Source organism: Atractosteus spatula, chromosome 1 (assembly GCF_055471065.1).
Source record: "Atractosteus spatula isolate fAtrSpa1 chromosome 1, fAtrSpa1.hap1, whole genome shotgun sequence".
Classification (NCBI taxonomy): domain Eukaryota; kingdom Metazoa; phylum Chordata; class Actinopteri; order Semionotiformes; family Lepisosteidae; genus Atractosteus; species Atractosteus spatula.
In genome coordinates this window covers 58,950,552-58,968,142 of record NC_142706.1, presented here as the reverse complement: position 1 = coordinate 58,968,142, position 17,591 = coordinate 58,950,552, and the positions used below count along the sequence as shown (strand labels likewise).

The 17,591-nt window shown below is 51.6% G+C and overlaps 1 protein-coding gene across 1 annotated transcript in view; it reads right to left on the bottom strand.

Annotated features, from left to right (window-relative positions):
• znf385a (zinc finger protein 385A) overlaps positions 1–17,591 on the bottom strand; it is an 87,102-nt gene that overhangs the window by 34,509 nt on the left and 35,002 nt on the right. The window contains exon 2 of the mRNA XM_088913022.1: positions 4,946–5,091. Coding sequence (XP_088769148.1) covers positions 4,946–5,091 — 146 coding nt within the window. The remainder of the gene's footprint in view (positions 1–4,945; positions 5,092–17,591) is intronic.

Below are 17,591 nucleotides of genomic sequence, written 5' to 3'. Positions count from 1 at the left end.
CTTGGAGGGTCCGATCACGGCCGAGGAGCTGAAGGCGGCGCTCTTGTCCATGGAAAATGGCAAGGTGCCGGGGCCGGACGGACTCCCCAAGGAATTCTACACCTGCTTCTGGGACACCCTGGCGGCAGACCTGGTGGAAGTGGCGCAGGAGATCTTCCGCCGGGGGAAACTCGGAGACACCATGAGGGAGGGCGTCATCTCCCTGCTCTTCAAGGGAGGAGACGCCGCCGACCTCAAAAACTGGAGGCCGATCACGATGCTCTGCGTGGACGTAAAGATCCTGTCCAAGCTCCTGACCGGCAGACTGAGAACCGCCCTCCCCCACATCATCCACAGCGACCAGACGTGCGGGGCGGAGGGGCGATCCGTCAGCTGGAACCTCCAGCTGACCAGAGACGCCATCGCCTGGGCCGAGGACCGGAACATGCCCATGATGGTGGTCAGCCTGGACCAGGAGAAAGCCTTCGACAGAGTGAACCACAGCTATCTGTTCAGGGTGCTGGAACGCTTCGGTTTCGGAGAGAGTTTCAGCCGCTGGATTCAGATTCTGTACTCTGACGTGGGCAGCAGAGTGAACGTGAACGGAAACCTGGGGGATTTCATTCCCCAGGAATCCGGAGTACGACAGGGCTGCCCCCTTTCACCCCTTCTCTATGTTCTCTTCACAGAGCCCTTAGCAGAGGCGGTGAGACGGGACCCCGTCATCGACGGCCTGGAGATACCGGGAGGCGCGGGGGAAACCCTGAAGATCTCCCAGTACGCCGACGACACGACGCTGTTCCTGAGGTCGGACAGGGGGTTGAGGAGGGCCCTGCAGGTCATGGAGCAATACTCCAGAGCCTCGGGGTCGAAGCTCAACCGCCGAAAGAGCAAACTGAAGTTCTTCGGGCCCTGGAAGCACAGGAAGACGGCGCCGGAGGGTCTCGAGCTCTGCACGGAGCCCCTCAGAATACTGGGGGTTTCCTTCCAGAGCCAGGACAACGAGACCAACAACTGGACCGAGAGGATCGCCAAGGTGAACGCGAAGCTGGGTCTGTGGAAAACGCGGTCGCTGTCCTACACGGGGAAAGTGATGGTGTTGAAAGCAGACGTCCTGCCGGCTTTGGTTTACCTGGCGGTGGTGTACCCGCTGCCGGCCAGACTCAGACGAGCGCTGCAAGGGATGATCTTCGGCTTCGTCTGGGGCGGCAAGTACGAGTACATCACGAGAAAATGGATGTGTCAGCCGGTCGAGGAAGGGGGTCGAGATGTCCCACATTTCCCCCTGAAACTCGACTGCATCTTTTTCTGCAACCTCTGTCGGGCGCTGCGGGAGCCCATCGGCCACAAGTACCAGTACTTTGTCAGGCTGTGGCTCTCCGTCCCAATGAGGCACTTGGTCCAGTGGTCAAACACTGGGCCCAAGGCAGAGAGGCGACCGGAGTTCTACACCCACGCTGTCAAGTGGAGCAGGAGGTACGAGGCCACGAGACAGCCAGAGCTCTGCACCAACCACAGAGCTCTGTACAAAGAGGTGAGGGGGCATCTGGTTGCCGACGAAAGGCTGCAAGTTCCCAGACAAGTCTGGGAAAGGACGCAGCCTAAAGAACTGGACAATCAACTGAAGGACCTCAACTGGATGGCCGTACACAAGAGACTGGCCACCAGAGAGGTCCTCTACAGACACTCGCTCACCAGGAACCCGCATTGCCCCCGGGACACGTGTTTCGTCGAGGAGACTCAAGAGCACGTGTTCTGGAGCTGCCCCTTCGCCAAGGCGGTGTGGGGCAGAATGGACAACACCATGCAACTCCTGGGGACGGGTGCGGTGCTCAGTTACCAGTACATTCTGCTGGGGCTGGCACCTACCGGATTAGACAAGGGGACGCAGTTCCTGATGTGGCTGCTGCTGTCCCTCACAAAGAAAGGCCTGTGGGACGCGAGGAACAATCTCATCCGGCACAACATCGAGTGGGGAGCGAGGGAGCTGGAGGAGAGGATCCTGGCGGACCTCAGGAGGAGGATGAAGCGCGACGTTGCCAAATGGGGTTTCCCCACGGCAAGGGAGCGCTGGAAAGGACTATGGACCCTGTACAGGGATTAATGATGAACAGCAAGTGGTAGGGTTTGGAGGGACACTCATAATAGCGCAAATCCGCCCACCCTTGCAACGATTGATAACGGACAATCACTGCCGTTCCGCCGTCGTTTTTTGGAGAGTTAATGTGTGAGATGTTTTACTTCTGCGATGTTTTTTTCTGATTAAAGTATATTTTATAAGAAAAAAAAATCAGATTCAACAAGAAGGCTTGGCAGCTTGTTCCCTACACCCACAACTCTTTCTGTAAAGGAGTGCCTCACTTTTAAATGCACTTTCACAAAATGTTAACTTGTATCCGCTGGCTTGTTTTTCACTGCTTATTCTGTTTATTCAAGTCCACAGGTTAATCTGCCAGAGCCTTTGAGGATTTGGAATACTTGGATCAGAGCCCCTCCTCGTCTCCTCTGTTAAACGGTAAAAGAGTTTAGTTCTTTCATGTACTGTAGGACATTGCCTTAATCTCGGGAATGTACTTGCTCTGACTCCAGAGCGGCTAACATATTTGTCGAAGAAGAGCACAGCGCAGACATTCCTCTGAAACAAGCCCTTGTCATGTCATCCGCATACTTCCACACCGCTAGCCACAAGCAGACCCCGCCGCTCAGCCAGCCACCACTGCACAGCCCAGCGCCCTCAGGCCTCGCTCGATCCCGGTGAACACTCACACAGTCCCACCTGGAGCCCGGTGGCGCTGGACGAGCCCAGCCCACCAGCGCAGCCGGCAATGGGGAACCGAATACCACGCGAGAGGACTCAGCCCCGTTGTGATGGCTGAAGCCTGTTTGCTTGGCTCCGTTCCCCACTGACATGGATCTGCGCCAGTCAGGCGTAACAGACCATCAACAGCCCCGTCGACCCACTAACCCCCCTGCCCGGCTCCAGCCCACACAGAGAGAGCTGCTGGAGCCAAGGCAGCAGGCTCTCCCCCTCCGGCTGCGGGGCTGAGGGGTGTCTGGGGTCCTTCCCCCAGCAGTCCCTGGGGCCGCCCTGCGACAGCCCTTCCGCTGATATCCCTGGGACTCTCCTCCGCCTGAAGTGACGTCAGTGCTACCGGCTGTATGGGCATGAAGGGCACAGACAGGGTACGTCAAGCACAGGCGGGCACTCCAAGTGTCCCGCAGTGAAGGTACCAGCCAGGTATTTAAATCCGGAGCCTCTTGTAGAGCCCAGAGACAAACAATGTAGAGGCACACCCTGGGTTATGGCAATAGGACAAGCACTGGACACCCTGACCCCAGACACACTGACCACCCCAGGACCAGGACTGGACACCCTGCAGACACACTGACCCCCCAGGACCAGGACTGGACACCCTGCAGACACACTGATCCCCCCAGGACCAGGACTGGACACCCTGACCCCAGACACACTGACCACCCCAGGACCAGGACTGGACACCCTGCAAACACACTGACCCCCCAGGACCAGGACTGGACACCCTGCAGACACACTGATCCCCCCAGGACCAGGACTGGACACCCTGCAGACACACCGACCCCCCAGGACCAGGACTGGACACCCCGCAGACACACTGACCCCCCAGGACCAGGACTGGACACCCTGCAGACACACTGACCCCCCCCCCCAGGACCAGGACTGTACACCATGTAGACACACTGACCCCCCCAGAACTGGGCTTCATTACTCTAAACAGTCTAGATAAGTAGTGGTAAAGTCTCTGGACTCACTATCTGTGGGTTGTAGGTTCTCACTGCAGGGTAGTTTACCCTGATAGCTCCAGTCCACCCATCTCAATGAATGGGGACAAGCATTCTCTGTTGCTTAACACCATGGAAACCAGGATATTCTCTTCTTGGTGATCCACTGTGGCTCATACACTGAAAGTACCAAGCTGTCTATTCACCTCTCTGATGCGGGGGGGAGGCTGCCCAGGTGGTTTGGACATAACACAGATCTGTCTGGGTCCAGGGTTCGACCCCCACTCATCGCAGTGATGACAGGAGCTGTGCACCCTGCAATCCCCTTTAATGATCCAGTTCTGCACACCCATTCACTGCCCCCCCGAGTCCTAGTTAAACCAGTGACTGCTACCCTGCTCTCTCTGCTGTGTGCAGTGACAGAGATAACACCAGTAATACACCCACAGAGAACAGCCCCCCGGGGCCACAGACAATCTGAAGGGCTCAAAGGCTCTGGCAGATCAGGGACCTCCTGCATGTAAACTGACATGCGCTGTATACCCTCAAACAGCACAGACTCCCAAGGCAGAGAGCTGGCACACTCAAGTCAGTTGCATGACATTTTCCTTGAGCAATGCAGAAAACTAAATTAAGAAGCTTATTTTTCCGATATTTTTCCAAAATATTAAGTAATATTTTGAGAAAGCATAGGGATAAATGGGTGATGCAATGGATTATAGTACTCTAATAATATAGATGACGTTACATTCATTTTTCAGTGCATAATTATATTATTATAGCAATTACTGCCAGAACCAAATCTCTGTTACAGATGCCAGAAGTACTCAAATTATTCTTACTACTACAGCAGTGTCGATGTGCTGCACGGCAGAGAACAGATCTGATGAGATTATCATCAAAGCCGAATTCACAGCCTCTCATATAGCGCCCTCTCCTGGCCATCCTGAAAACTGCGCCGTGTAACTCCTGGCCAGGCACATTTTAACAGCAGCTCGTCTCCACCTCCTCGCACATCTCCTGCTATCCCAAAAACCCCACTCTTCAGAGTTACTCCCCCACATTGAGCTTATGATTCCTGCATGTATCTTGACTTGACAATCCTACACCTGCCAGCCCTCCTGAGTTTCAGCTCTGGAGGGCCTGTAATCTAGGAGGACAAGGTGTGGACCCCGACTGTGTAGACCTAGTCCATGCAGGCACTTACCGCACTGAAGTTGTGGAAGAGCCCCACACTGTGGGGTGGTGGGGTCTCCAGGGGGAACTGCAGGAAGGGCTTCATGTCCAGGGAGTGGGGGATCACTGCAGGGGTCCGCAGAAACGCGGGGACTGCCCCCGGCCGGTTAATACTGCCTGCACAGAGAAAAAGAGCGAGGATGTGCTTTAACAGCTGGCTCATACCCTCTTGTTATACCAGTACTCACCCTAGGTCTCAAAGTCTACTTCAGATTTCTGCTGGTTACTCAGATTGTGTCTTTTTGTGGACTTTCTCTGGAAGTACTTGTCAGAAAGTCTCGCCAACAGAAACCCTGAGACCGAGGTCATGCATCATTGCAAAAATAAAGTTGCAGATAAAGAGGATCACATTCATTTCTGAGGGAACCTGATCCCAGTATTCAAAGCCCTTAATCCTCAAGGGCTGACTGACGGAGCCTACCCAGCAGACTTATTCAGAATCCAGAGAGAAACAGGAACCAGAGGACAAGAGGAAACAGTGAAGAAGTACATTTAAAACTGAGAACAGGAGGCATTTCTCTACACAGAGGGTTGTAGGGGTTTGGAACAGGCCACCCAAACAAGCTGATGAAGCTGACAGCTTGGCTCTTTTTAAGAAATGACCGAGATGCCTGGATCATATCACACTCACGGGAAGTTAGATAGGCCTAAAGGCCTCTTCTCATGCGTTGCCTTTTTAATTTCCACTGAATCAGAAGGTGATGGAGAGCAAGACAATCGAATACCTCTCTAGGAATGCCACACAATCAAGGCATCACCCCACCCTCAGAATCCCATCATGCTGCCTCTGTAAAGATCATGAGCTGTACAACTCACCTCAGTACAAATCCCACCACAAGCAATCCATCTTTCCCCACTCCAATCCTATACCCCTCTCATCTCCTCCTACCTCTCTTCCTACCCTCTTCTCCATCATTTCATTCCACCCTATCCTCTTTATCCCCTCTGCCTCTCTGTCTACCCCTCTCTCTCCTCTGACACGTTTTTCCTCTCTGCTATCCCTCTCTTCTCCTGTCCATCCCTCTCTCCCCTCTGCCCTCTATCTCTCTTCTCTACCTCCTTCTCACTCCTCTCTATCCCTCTCTCTCCTCTGTCCTCTCTGCTCTCTATCCCTCTCTCCCCTCTACCCTCTATCGCTCTTCTCTACCTCCTTCTCACTCCTCTCTATCCCTCTCTCCCCTCTGCCCTCTATCTCTTCTCTACCTCCTTCTCACTCCTCTCTATCCCTCTCTCTCCTCTGTCTCCTCTCTGCTCTCTCTCCCTCTCTCTCCCCTGTCCTCTCTGCTCTCCTCCTCTCCTGTCATTGTTGTCAGCACTAAGCTCCTTGGCGCTAAACCCACAGGAAGGTTTTCAGTATTTGAGGACTCAGCCCTGCCTGCCAGTGCCACTAAGCTTATTAAGTTTCTCAGATGGATTTTCACAGATTCCAGTCCTTGACAGTCAAAACGAACCCCAGGCTCCACACACCCACTCTCCATCTCTGCCCCCCACTCCCTATCTGCTCTACAGCTCCCTCTCTCTCCCTCCGGAGAGTAACAGGACTAGCTTTCTGGTTTTTCATTGTCTGGGTGTGTAGTTGTGTCTTGCTTTCTGAGGGGGTCCCTGAGAATCACATAAACGGAGTGAGGTGACAGCTTTGTCTGCCTCCTAACCCCCTCCACACACCAGGTTTGGTCGCCTCCTCTGCCATCATTTCCCTCTCTTATCCCAGTAGCTCTCCCAGTACCTCATCTTTCCCAGCACTGTGTGCGTGTTTGTGTGAGGATGCTGTCTCCGCTCTGGGTCTCACGGCATGGCTGTCTGTCTTGCATTGTTAATTCATTGCTAATATAGAATGCACAGCTCCCCCGTGTTACACTGGTACAGTGAGCTGGGTGGAGGGACACTGAGACACTGGGCAGAGACACACTGCACTGCTGGAGGACACATCCTGAAAGGCACTGGCAAAGTCAACACAGCAGACTTCTTCAGAAGCGGCTGTGAAACATGAAACAGAGACACAAACGGGAAGTAAGTAGATGAGCATTTAAAGCTGAGAACAGGCAACATGTCTGTACACAAAGGGCGGTAGGAGTGTGGAACAAGCTACCCAGCCACACTGCTGAAGCTGATTCCCCAGCTTCTTCCAGGAACTGGTTGGATAGTATCTTTGCATCAATTAGCCACTAAAATCTAAACAAGCAAAAAAGGCAGAATGAGCCTGAAGAAGGCTTCACAGCCGAAACGTTGTTTTCTCTCTTCTCTTTTCAGCCTGGAATAAACCTATGACTTGTTCCTTTGCAGACTACGCATGCTGACGCAGCTACCCACCTGAACAACTAAAAAGGTAGAAGGCACTCGTTTCATTTTTCTTGTTGTTGGATAGGTCAGTTTTACTTTAAGATGGTGTATATCATTTGTTTTTTTTTAAATGGAAGTCTGTTGTGATAAGGGGTCTCATTCCAAAGTCGTGTTAAGTGCAAGGGAGATGCCCATCACTTACAAGGATTCTGGCTTGTTCTCATGGTTTTGTGCTGATGCTCAAACTCATTTCCACACCCTGTAGCTGTTGTGCAAGAGATGGCGACCATGTATATACAGTACATAAGGTATATACAGTATATAAAGATACAGGCCTCTCTCTCCCTCTTTCTGCCTGTGATATAAGGTTACTGACAGGGCTCTAACCACAGTAATGACCCGGAGGTCTCGCTCAGCCTCTTGGCCGTTTAACAGCAGCGATCCTGTCCTTCACTCCGAGCGGGAGAATTCCGATCGAGTCGGCAGTTTTAACGGGATTGAAACGCTATCCGGCCCTTGCAGCCTGAGGTGTCCATCAACCTGCTCAGCCAACACGATCAGAATGCCTCCAGCTGGCGCAGCAGTGCGGACTGAGGCTGGGTCTTAAAGCCACACTCCGTCAGAGACTCCGACACTCCAGGGATTCCAACTGGGAATTTTACTGCGCGGGATTTACCCAGAGGTCTAGTGGTTTAAAATGAACAACGCCTGCCCCAGCCACAACCATAAACATTGTAACTGTGAGATTTTGGCCACAATTAACTGTGTACCTCTGGTATAAAGATCCGCCTTCTGCGTTAGTCTCTGTGTCAGGCCTTGCATGATGCACAAGGTTTAAGCTATACCAAGCACCGCTGTGTTCGAGGCTGCTCCCTTCTTGTTTGACATGGGGACCATACACATATTAGGCATGTGTCAAGCCTGTTCCTGTTAATTGCTCTGTTGATGTATGTACTTTACATACATACAGTATATATACACTGTTTATAACACACAGTGCTGTCCATTTATACTGCTTCGCCAAAGACTGCCCTTCTTGCCACTATGCCACAAGGTGCCGATAGTGAGGTCTACGGGCAGCAGCAGATAAAGGGTTAAAATCACCTCATCACCCTTCCAGGACACCTCTGTAAAGCCTGACACCTGGTAGGATGGTGCTGTGAGCTCGCAGCGAGAACAAAGCGTGCAGACAGGAGAGCCACGCAGGGGGCTGATTTATAGCATCTGCAGCCCCGACGGTGCCATTTAATTTAATGAGGTAATGACACACCGAGCAGGAGGAGGAGGCTCCCAGGTCCCCTGCCCTGATTTACTGACACTGCACTGTTAATTACCCCCAGCACAACACAACGCAATCACTGGGGAGGACAGAGAGAGATGGACGGCAGAACAGGACGATGGAGAGAGAGAGCGAGAGAGAGAACTGAGCTGGCAGCCCAGTACATGATCTCCTGTCACAGCCAGAGCAACAATGAACCTGTCTCTCAATAATGTCCCATGTGTTGTAGGTTGTATGTTAATGTCCTATGATGTGTTTGTATTGTAAATGTCTGTAGATGTTCTGTCAATTGTATCTGCTTTGGCAACACTTTACTTCATCAGTCATGCCAATAAAGCTGGTTGAATTGAAATGAGTGGGAGAAAGACAGGGAAGGGAACTCAAGTGAGCTGGCAGCCCAGTACGTGATCTCCTGTCACAGCCTGAGCAACAGTGAACCTGTCTCTCAATAATGTTCCATGTGTTGTAGGCTGTATAGACATGTCCTGTGGTGTCTTTTGTGTTAGAAATGTCTGCAGATGTCGTGCTGATTGCATACGCTCTGTATTTTACTAGTCATACCAATACCATACCATACCAGGCAGAGAGGTGGAGATAGAGAAGTGTAGACAGAGAGGGAGAAACAGGCAGAGAGGTGGAGATAGAGAAGTGGAGACAGAGAGGGAGAGACAGGCAGAGAGGTGGAGAGAGAGAAGTGGAGACAGAGAGGGAGAGAGGCAGAGAGATGGAGACAGAAGTGGAGACAGAGAGGGAGAGAGACAGGCAGAGAGGTGGAGACAGAGAAGTGGAGACAGAGAGGGAGAGAGACAGGCAGAGAGGTGGAGGCAGAGAGGGAGAGAGACAAGCAGAGAGGGAGAGACAGACAGAATGAGAGATGGAGAAGAGGAGAAAGACAGAGAGGTATAGAGAGACAGAAAAGATTGAGAGAGAGCGGGCATGTTAGAGAGAGCGATGGATACATAGAACAGGAGATGGAGAGAAGAGAGAGGCTAAAGTACAGAAAAAGAGAATGAGGGTGAGGCAGGGAGCAAAACAGAAAAAGAGAAAGAAGGAATTAAACTTCCCTGTGTGAAACTAGCCAAACAAGATGTAATTAGCAAGCCTAACATCTTGTGCTTCGTGTGCCCCAGGATAAAAGTTTGTATGCATGACAAAATGAATAAAGAGGGCATTTGAAATACTGAATACTAAACATGCAATACTAAGCAAAAGACAGAACAGCAGGAATACACTCAGACTCCAGCCTGACAGGCACTACAGGGGCAAGACAGAAGTCAAGGCATGTACATGTTCTACTGGCTTACCAAGGCAGGATATAAACACTAGTCAAACCACAGCTGAGCCTGTCTTCACATGACCATGGAGTGTCTATATATATATGTGTACATGTGCTATATGATCAAGAGGCATGGCTGAAAGTACAGGGGTTCATGTTTCTTCATATGGCTCCAATATCTCAGAGGGTGCAGAAACAGCACTGGCAAGCGATCACCTCTCAGACCTGTAACTGACACTGGACACTGCATCGTCTGCTGTATTAGTACTGTCCAACGCTGTACTGTGCAGGTCTATATTGTCCTGTCCTATACTTTACTGTCCAGTTCTACATATTCTCCTGTACTATGCTTTCTCTTGTCCATTTGTACACAGTACTCTCCCATAGAGTTCAGCTCAAAACTGTAATGTCCTTTGCTACATTGTGTTAACTGTTCTGTAATAAACATCCTGTACTGTCCTGTGCTCTACAGCAATGTCCATTGCGCTATCCTCCACGCTCCTGTGCTCTACTGTGCTGATCTGCTCTCTCCTATACTGTTCTACATGGTAGACAGGAGCCTAAGGCCTTTGGCTGCTTTGCTAAGACAGAGGAGTGGGAGTTGTGCCTCTGCGGTACTGGAGTCGAGGCAGGATGTCTGAGCCGCTGTTACCCGCCAGCTCCGACCCGCACACTCCTGACACACACGCTCACACTCCGAAACCAAGCCTCCCTGACAAGCCGCGCGCGGGAGACCTGTTCTCCTAGAACCGGCCTCTCAGAAACGGGCACTCCTGCATGTATCCCGACTTCGAGAGGCCGTAAAGCAACAGTCAGAGGGGCCTGAGCTCATCATGAGGGTTACAAACGAGAATCATCTCACCCTGCTGTCTCTTGACAGATGCCCGGGATTCTGGAAATGTTGGCTGTGGCTCATGAGCAGCTCTCTGTTAGAGCCTGTCAGTGGAACTAGCAGCTAAATGTGAAGAATCAGCCTCAGAGAGCTGGTTCCATATCTCTCTCCCTGCATTCGTGCTCCATATGTAGGTCAGTCCACCAGGCTGCCTGACGTTTGTTACGTAAGGGTTGTTACAATTATCCTGAGATGCAGGATAATCGGATGGGGATTTGCGGAGGGAGCAGCCGGACAGAACGGTTCTGCGGGGGCTGCGCTCCCGGTTTCTGCCCGTCGGCAGCGGGAGCAGCAGTGCGCTTGTCAGGGGTCTCTGTTCTCGCAGCTGGCCGGCACCGATCAGCTCCGAGCTGTCACTCCACCTGCTGCTCTGGCAGAGAGCTCTTGTCAACATCAGGATGTGGTGAAGGAGGTGGGAGGGGGGGCTCACATCCGAGTTCACATCCCCTCCTGATCCAGGCGGCGCTTCACCCTCCCACCAGTGCTCTTTACGGAGAGCTGTTAAACAGTGGGTCTGCTCACAAACTGTCAGAAGTGACAGCCGCAGAGCCCCTCGAAACAACACACCTTGGCCCGGCTCATGTCTGATTTGGGGGGGTCCTTACTGAGGCATTTTTTTGGAAAGGGGGACTCCCAGACAAACGCAGGCTGACAAACTGCCCAGTACTCTAAGAATAAACAAGGCTTTCAAGTTTAATGAGTGGTATTTATCAGTAACCTCGGCCTTCAGTCCAGGGGCCGGTACCATCAAGCTTTGCTGCAGTCCTACTGTTCCTGTGCTGCGGCCCAGCAAAGCTCATGCTGTAGGGGCTTATGCCCCTTCCCTTCCCACGCAAAGGGGTAACTGGCGGGGCAGCCGTGGCGCTGTGTGCACGGAGCAGGCTCATCTCCTGGCTCCCAGTGATCAGCAAAAGGAGAGCGAGCCAGGGTACTTTGTCATCAGTCCTACACACACATCTCCACTTGCAAAGCCAGCTGTCTGCCTCACAGCTGCGGACAAGACTGCGTTCTTTTTCTTTCCTTTTTTAATGCAAATGTTTGGGAACGAGCCGATCGATGGTGACTTAATAGCTTATCGGATTCCAGCACGATCATTGTGAGAACACTGGGCTGTATTGACCCACGGATGCCACCCCCTCCCTTCACACACATACACTCCCAGCTCCTCCACCTTCTCCCCTGAGCCCACAGCCTCTGCAGCTTTAACCTTTCAAAGGGGAATTTCACAGGTGGCTGAGCGCAGGAGTTATTCCCGCACGCTGTACAGCTCCATTCATCTCACCGGAGGCAGGGCTGAGCCACGTGGCCTCAGACTTGCTATTGATCATATCGGCCGCGGTGAAGAACACAGTCCATCAAGGCAGAGGAGCACGGCGAACTGGTCACTGCGTGCTCATGCTCACGCACACACACACACACACGTACAGGGTTCTTACAAACTCTGCTGCTGTAGAGGACCGCTGTGGGATGATGGAATCTGGTGTGCATGCACGAGAGCCGGAGGCGACCCTCTGGTCTGCAGCAGCACAGGGAGCTGTGACCCTGAGCTGTGGACTATCGCTGTCCCAGCACTCGCTTGTCCCAACTGTGCTCTGCTGCTCCACCGTGCGCAGTTTCTCCAAACCCGCTGTTTTAATAGGCCTTATATGCACTCTGCACACAGAGCTCGACTATACAAGCAGCCCCCTGACATGCACAACGGAACATTCGCACAGTGCTGTGGCACTCTTCACCATGGTGTTAGCATGCTGAGATCAAGTTCTTTTTCATTGCTAAGGATTTCCTATGGGACTGCATCTATTTTATGCTTCAACCACAGTTCACTCTGCTTTTGAGACGCTATAATAATAATGTGGTTTTGAAGGGAGACCTGCGAAACTACGAACGCACACACAAGAAAGTCTGCATCGCGCACGTTAGCCTAGAGCACAAGTACAGTAGAGTGCAGCAGACAAGATGTCTGAAGAGGGAGGGGCCCGGGACTCCCCGGATTTCCTCAGACATTTGGGACACCCCGTGTTGCTGGCTGGGGTGGCTGTGAGCAGTATGACCAGCTGCGGACCCCCCCCTCAGGCAGGACAGCGGTGCCCCAGACGTCAGGGTGCAGTGGTGGCTGGGGTGCTCGACTCCGGTGAATGTTGACGGAGTTTTCAGGTTCTGTCTTATTCAGCGTGATAATATGACGATAAACCATCCCCAAAAAAACAACCAAATTCGGGGAACCACTACACTTCCACCTTACAGCAATTTGATCCGTTTCAATCAGTTTCACCCGCTGCAGAGCTCTTGTATAAAAGACTGGCACACAGCCGATAATTTCGCATTTGTTGCATTTCACGATTAAACAAATCTGCAGACAGATTTACATATATTAGCCTGCAAAGACCTACACAGTCCCTCTATTATGAGCAGCTAGTTTGCCAAACCCATCACAGGCAAGGACGCAGCAAGTATCTGTCCATGTTAAGCTCAGACCAAACAACAAACGAGCAAATGTTAATTGCCTATCTGCTTTATCTATGGCATTACAAATCACATTTACATTTTACAGAAGGCGCCCCACTACTGAAGCCAAATGGCAGTCTCCACCTGGGTGACGCATGGCCGCCATTGTGTGCCAGCAGCCCTGCAGACCAACACAAAACGCTCACAACAGCAGCAGCGAAAATCAATTTTCTTCAGGGTATTGGATCGCAGAATCACATTACGCAGTGTTGCATTTTTTTTTTGCTCCCCAACCCCCCCCCCCCCAATTTTTGCTTACAAGTTATTTCCGCTGATCCGCTTATCAGCTGTACTCCCACACCGCCATCACGGACAGCCCCTGCGGGAGCTCGGGCGCCGGCCCAGCGGAACCACGAGCCCACGAGTGCAGGTGGTGGTGTGGAGCCCAGGTTCAGCTTTCGCCGCTTGTCACCAGACGGCGAACTAGACTGAGACTCCCCCAAGCGGGAGGCGCCCGGCGCCAGTGTGCTGTGGCGGTTTATCCAGACTGGGTTCTCTTGGCAGTGGGGAAAAAGACGCCGCCTGCGGCTTGAAACACGCGCCACCCCTCCGGCCCATGCGATCTCTCCCCTGGCGCCCTGCAGGGGGCGTCTCCAGTAGCCTGTGCCCATGCGGTATGGCGGGTACACGCTGGCTGCCTGGGACAGGCCCCATGACCAGGGAGTAAGGTGAGAGGCACTGAGGCCTTTTTGCTTGTGGTCGAGCAATAAAGTAATAAAGGAGGCAGAACTGTCTCCTTCCATAAGGGATCAAAGCTGCGGAGGCTGGGAAGGAGCCCATAGTCCTGCCGATTTAACCGCTGTCCCGCCAAGATGCCCATGAGACCAGTTTCCTAGACACACTGTTTTCTTCTCTAGGTGTTTCCAAGATCTTAGTTTCAAACCTGTAATGAAGACAGGAGGCTTTGGTTGAGTGCGGACCGCCTGTCTGAGTGTGAATGAAACGCACCTCGAATTATCCAGTTTTGGCTTTATAAGAGTCCGGTGTGTCATTGTGGAAGGTGATCAGTGCTGATTAAAGTGAAGCTGGAAGTCTGGGTGTCAAGGGCCAGGCAGACTTATGCGCACCAGGGTGTCTGTATAAGAGGGACAGGTCTGTGGTTCACGCTATTCTCCCTTTCTGGCCTTCCCGAGGCAGACTGGAAATGGGAGAGTGGATCTGAGGAGAAGATGAGCAGTTCAAGTGACTGCTCTACTGAACAGCTCTGTGGGATGAAGAACTAACAGGGGCTTCTCTGAGAGGGAGCCAGGAGGGCTTCCATCCACAAGACACAAGGAAAGGCCACTCAGACGCCCAAACTTGACACGCTGACCACAGGCTGTGTTCCTTGGTTCTGGCGTCAGCGTTTGCCACAAAAAGATGCCTTTGACACTACATGCAGTGTCTTTTTACAGGCACAGATAGAAGTGTGTGATTTCCCCAGCTCAGAGAACGAAGAGCACAGCGCAGTCACTGAGGTGCTGGGTGTGCACCTGGAGCCAGAAGGCCGTGGGGCTGTTCCCAGGAAGACAACTGTGCCGTGTGGGACGTCGCCTCGGGCTGCTTGGAAAAGCAGGGAGGGGACACGCCTCCTCCCACGGGTCCCCTCACTACACAGACACCACAGCCACAGGGCTGACCGGCTTCAGAAAGAGGACATAAAGGCCAACAAAAGCAAAAGGCTGAATAAGGGGTGTCACCCTGTCTGGGAAGGGCACCTCAGGGTGGGGGTGTGTTTGTACAGTGCCCTGACAAAGGAGATCAGGTGAGAATGGGAAAGGACACAAGGAGAAAGAAAGCAAAGATAAAAAATAGACACTTGCCAGTTTTATACATTAAATACGGAGCAGCACAGATGCATGAGTGGACGGACAAATGAACAGACAGAAAGAGAGATGCACCACTCCTCTTGGAAACAGCTTCCCAAGTTACTGACATTGATGTGCCAAATATATACCTGAGACACAATAACATTCCCAACAATTATTCAAACAAATATTTTACTGTCGGCTACAATGATCTGAAAAGCCTTTAATGAGGGGGTTCTTGATCACCTCTGTAGCAGCACCGCCTGCTGCGTGACCCCGGGGGATGAGGATGAGCACCCCCATTCCCTTGACCTACAACTCCTCCATACTGTCTCTCCATCTCCTTTGGAGTCTTCGGAAAGGAGTGTCTTGGACCACAGGCCACCGGAAATGAACCGGGCCAGAGAAAATCACACGGAGAAGACAAAGCAGGGCGAGGCGCTGGAGATCGAATGACAGAGACTGCTCTGATCCCACTGAGCCACCCTGCCCCAGCGGCACTATTGTACAGACAGACTGCTCAATTTCATTACAAACGTGATTACAGATGTGTGTGTGCGTCACTGTGTGTGGGGTGAGACTGTGTGTGTCAGTGAGTGGGGGGGGAGACTGTGTGTGTGTCAGGGTGTGTGGGAGGAGACTGTGTGTGTGTCAGGGTGTGTGGGGGGAGACTGTGTGTGTGTCAGTGTGTGTTGAGTGAGACTGTGCGTGTGTCAGTGTGGGGGGGGAGTGAGTGTGTGTCAGTACTGTATGTGTGTGGGGTGAGAGTGTGTGTGTCAGTGTGTGTGGGGGGAGACAGGGTGTGTTGGGTGAGATTTTGTGTGTGTCAGTGTGTTTGGGGTGAGATTGTGTGTCAGTATGTGTGTGGGGTAAGTGTGTGTGTCAGTATACGTGTGGGGTGAGATTGCATGTGTGTCAGTGTGTTTGGGGTGAGATTGTGTGTCAGTATGTGTGTGGGGTAAGTGTGTGTGTCAGTATACGTGTGGGGTGAGATTGCATGTGTGTCAGTGTGTTTGGGGTGAGATTGTGTGTCAGTATGTGTGTGGGGTGAGTGTGTGTCTCAGTATACGTGTGGGGTGAGATTGTGTGTGTGTCAGTGTGAGTGTGGGCTCAGACTGTGTGTGTCCGTGTGTGTGGGTTGATTTTGTGTGAGTGGTGAGATTGTGTGTGTGACAGTCTGTGAGTGAGTGACAGACAGAGTAGTAGATGGTGCTGTGATGCAGAAGGGAGCAGCATGTCCCAGGTGCTGCTAGATCCCAGCTTCATGAAATTTCAGGACTCTTTTACATACAGCTGAGCCCAAGGACTGCAGAAATTACCAATTAATTTGTCCAATTTAACGTAATTACCTTGACGTCAATTCAGAGCACAAGGGCAGGAGTGTGTTCAGATTACGGGGGGCATAGGATCTCACAGGATTTGAAGATTTCTACCACCAGGGGGCGCTGTTGAAGACCAGTTTCTGAGTTTGAAGCTGCGGTTGATCAGGATATTCGAAACGAGGCATAACCTCTAGATCGTGCACAGAGTATACCACAAAATACATTACACAACATGAAACCAGCAGTCATTGTGACAACACATTCACACATACACACACTCTGATAATTATAGCAAGGAAACAGATCCAGCACAACCTCACCCATTACAAGGATCATGTTCTGGAAAATGACTGCTATCAGCAAAACCGCAACGCACAGCAAGAAGAAGTTTTCAGGGGAAAACAGGTTTAAGGGTAGTCTAACTGTTGGCCTACAATCCCTGTAATTAACCAAGATAACGTAAGGGAATAATGTGGTACATAAAATAAAATGTGAAATGATAGTCTATATGTAATAAATAATTGATATGACAAAAGCTGTAGAATATTAATAGAAGACTGCTGTGCATTTTTCCGCCTATCCAGCCACTCCACTTGGACACTGACAGACATCACTCTGATCTGCTTCTCATGCTAGGGCCTTGGCCAATTTCACTTTTCACCACATCTAAGGGCCCAGAAAAGCACAAAAACTGGTATTTATCCACAGCGAAGCCCTAAGGCGATGCTCTAAGACAGACCACAGTTGTGCACAGTACCCCAAAACAGCAGAAGAGGGCCCCACAATCTGTGAACTAGTCCTCAATAACCAGTGTCATAGACCAGAATACACAGTCCATAAAATAGCGATTGGCAAGGCTGGACTGTAATATAAACTACAGTTTCCACTTCTGTCTTGCGCAGTGGACTCACGGCCGACTGCCTGGATTCAGGTTACCAAGCTAGCACCCTGACATCACGGTTTGAGTCAGGCCTAGGGTCGGGGTTAGGGTCAGGTCATGCTCAAGAGGACGCTCGGTGAGCAGGAGGTTACTGTAAAACAGTCACTTTTCACTTAGCACACCCAAGAAAACAAACAGTCCCTCTTAGAGACAGCCGGGTGTGCCAGTACACATTGCATGAGGCCCCCGCTAGGACAGATTGGTATCAGTGTGCAAGACGATTAATTGCCCCCTGTCGTACAATGGAACAGACTGAACTCACAGAAAACTACCGATAAATTTCCATTGTTTAGTTTTTACTAGGCAGAGAGTAATAACAAATTGTAGAATACAGTA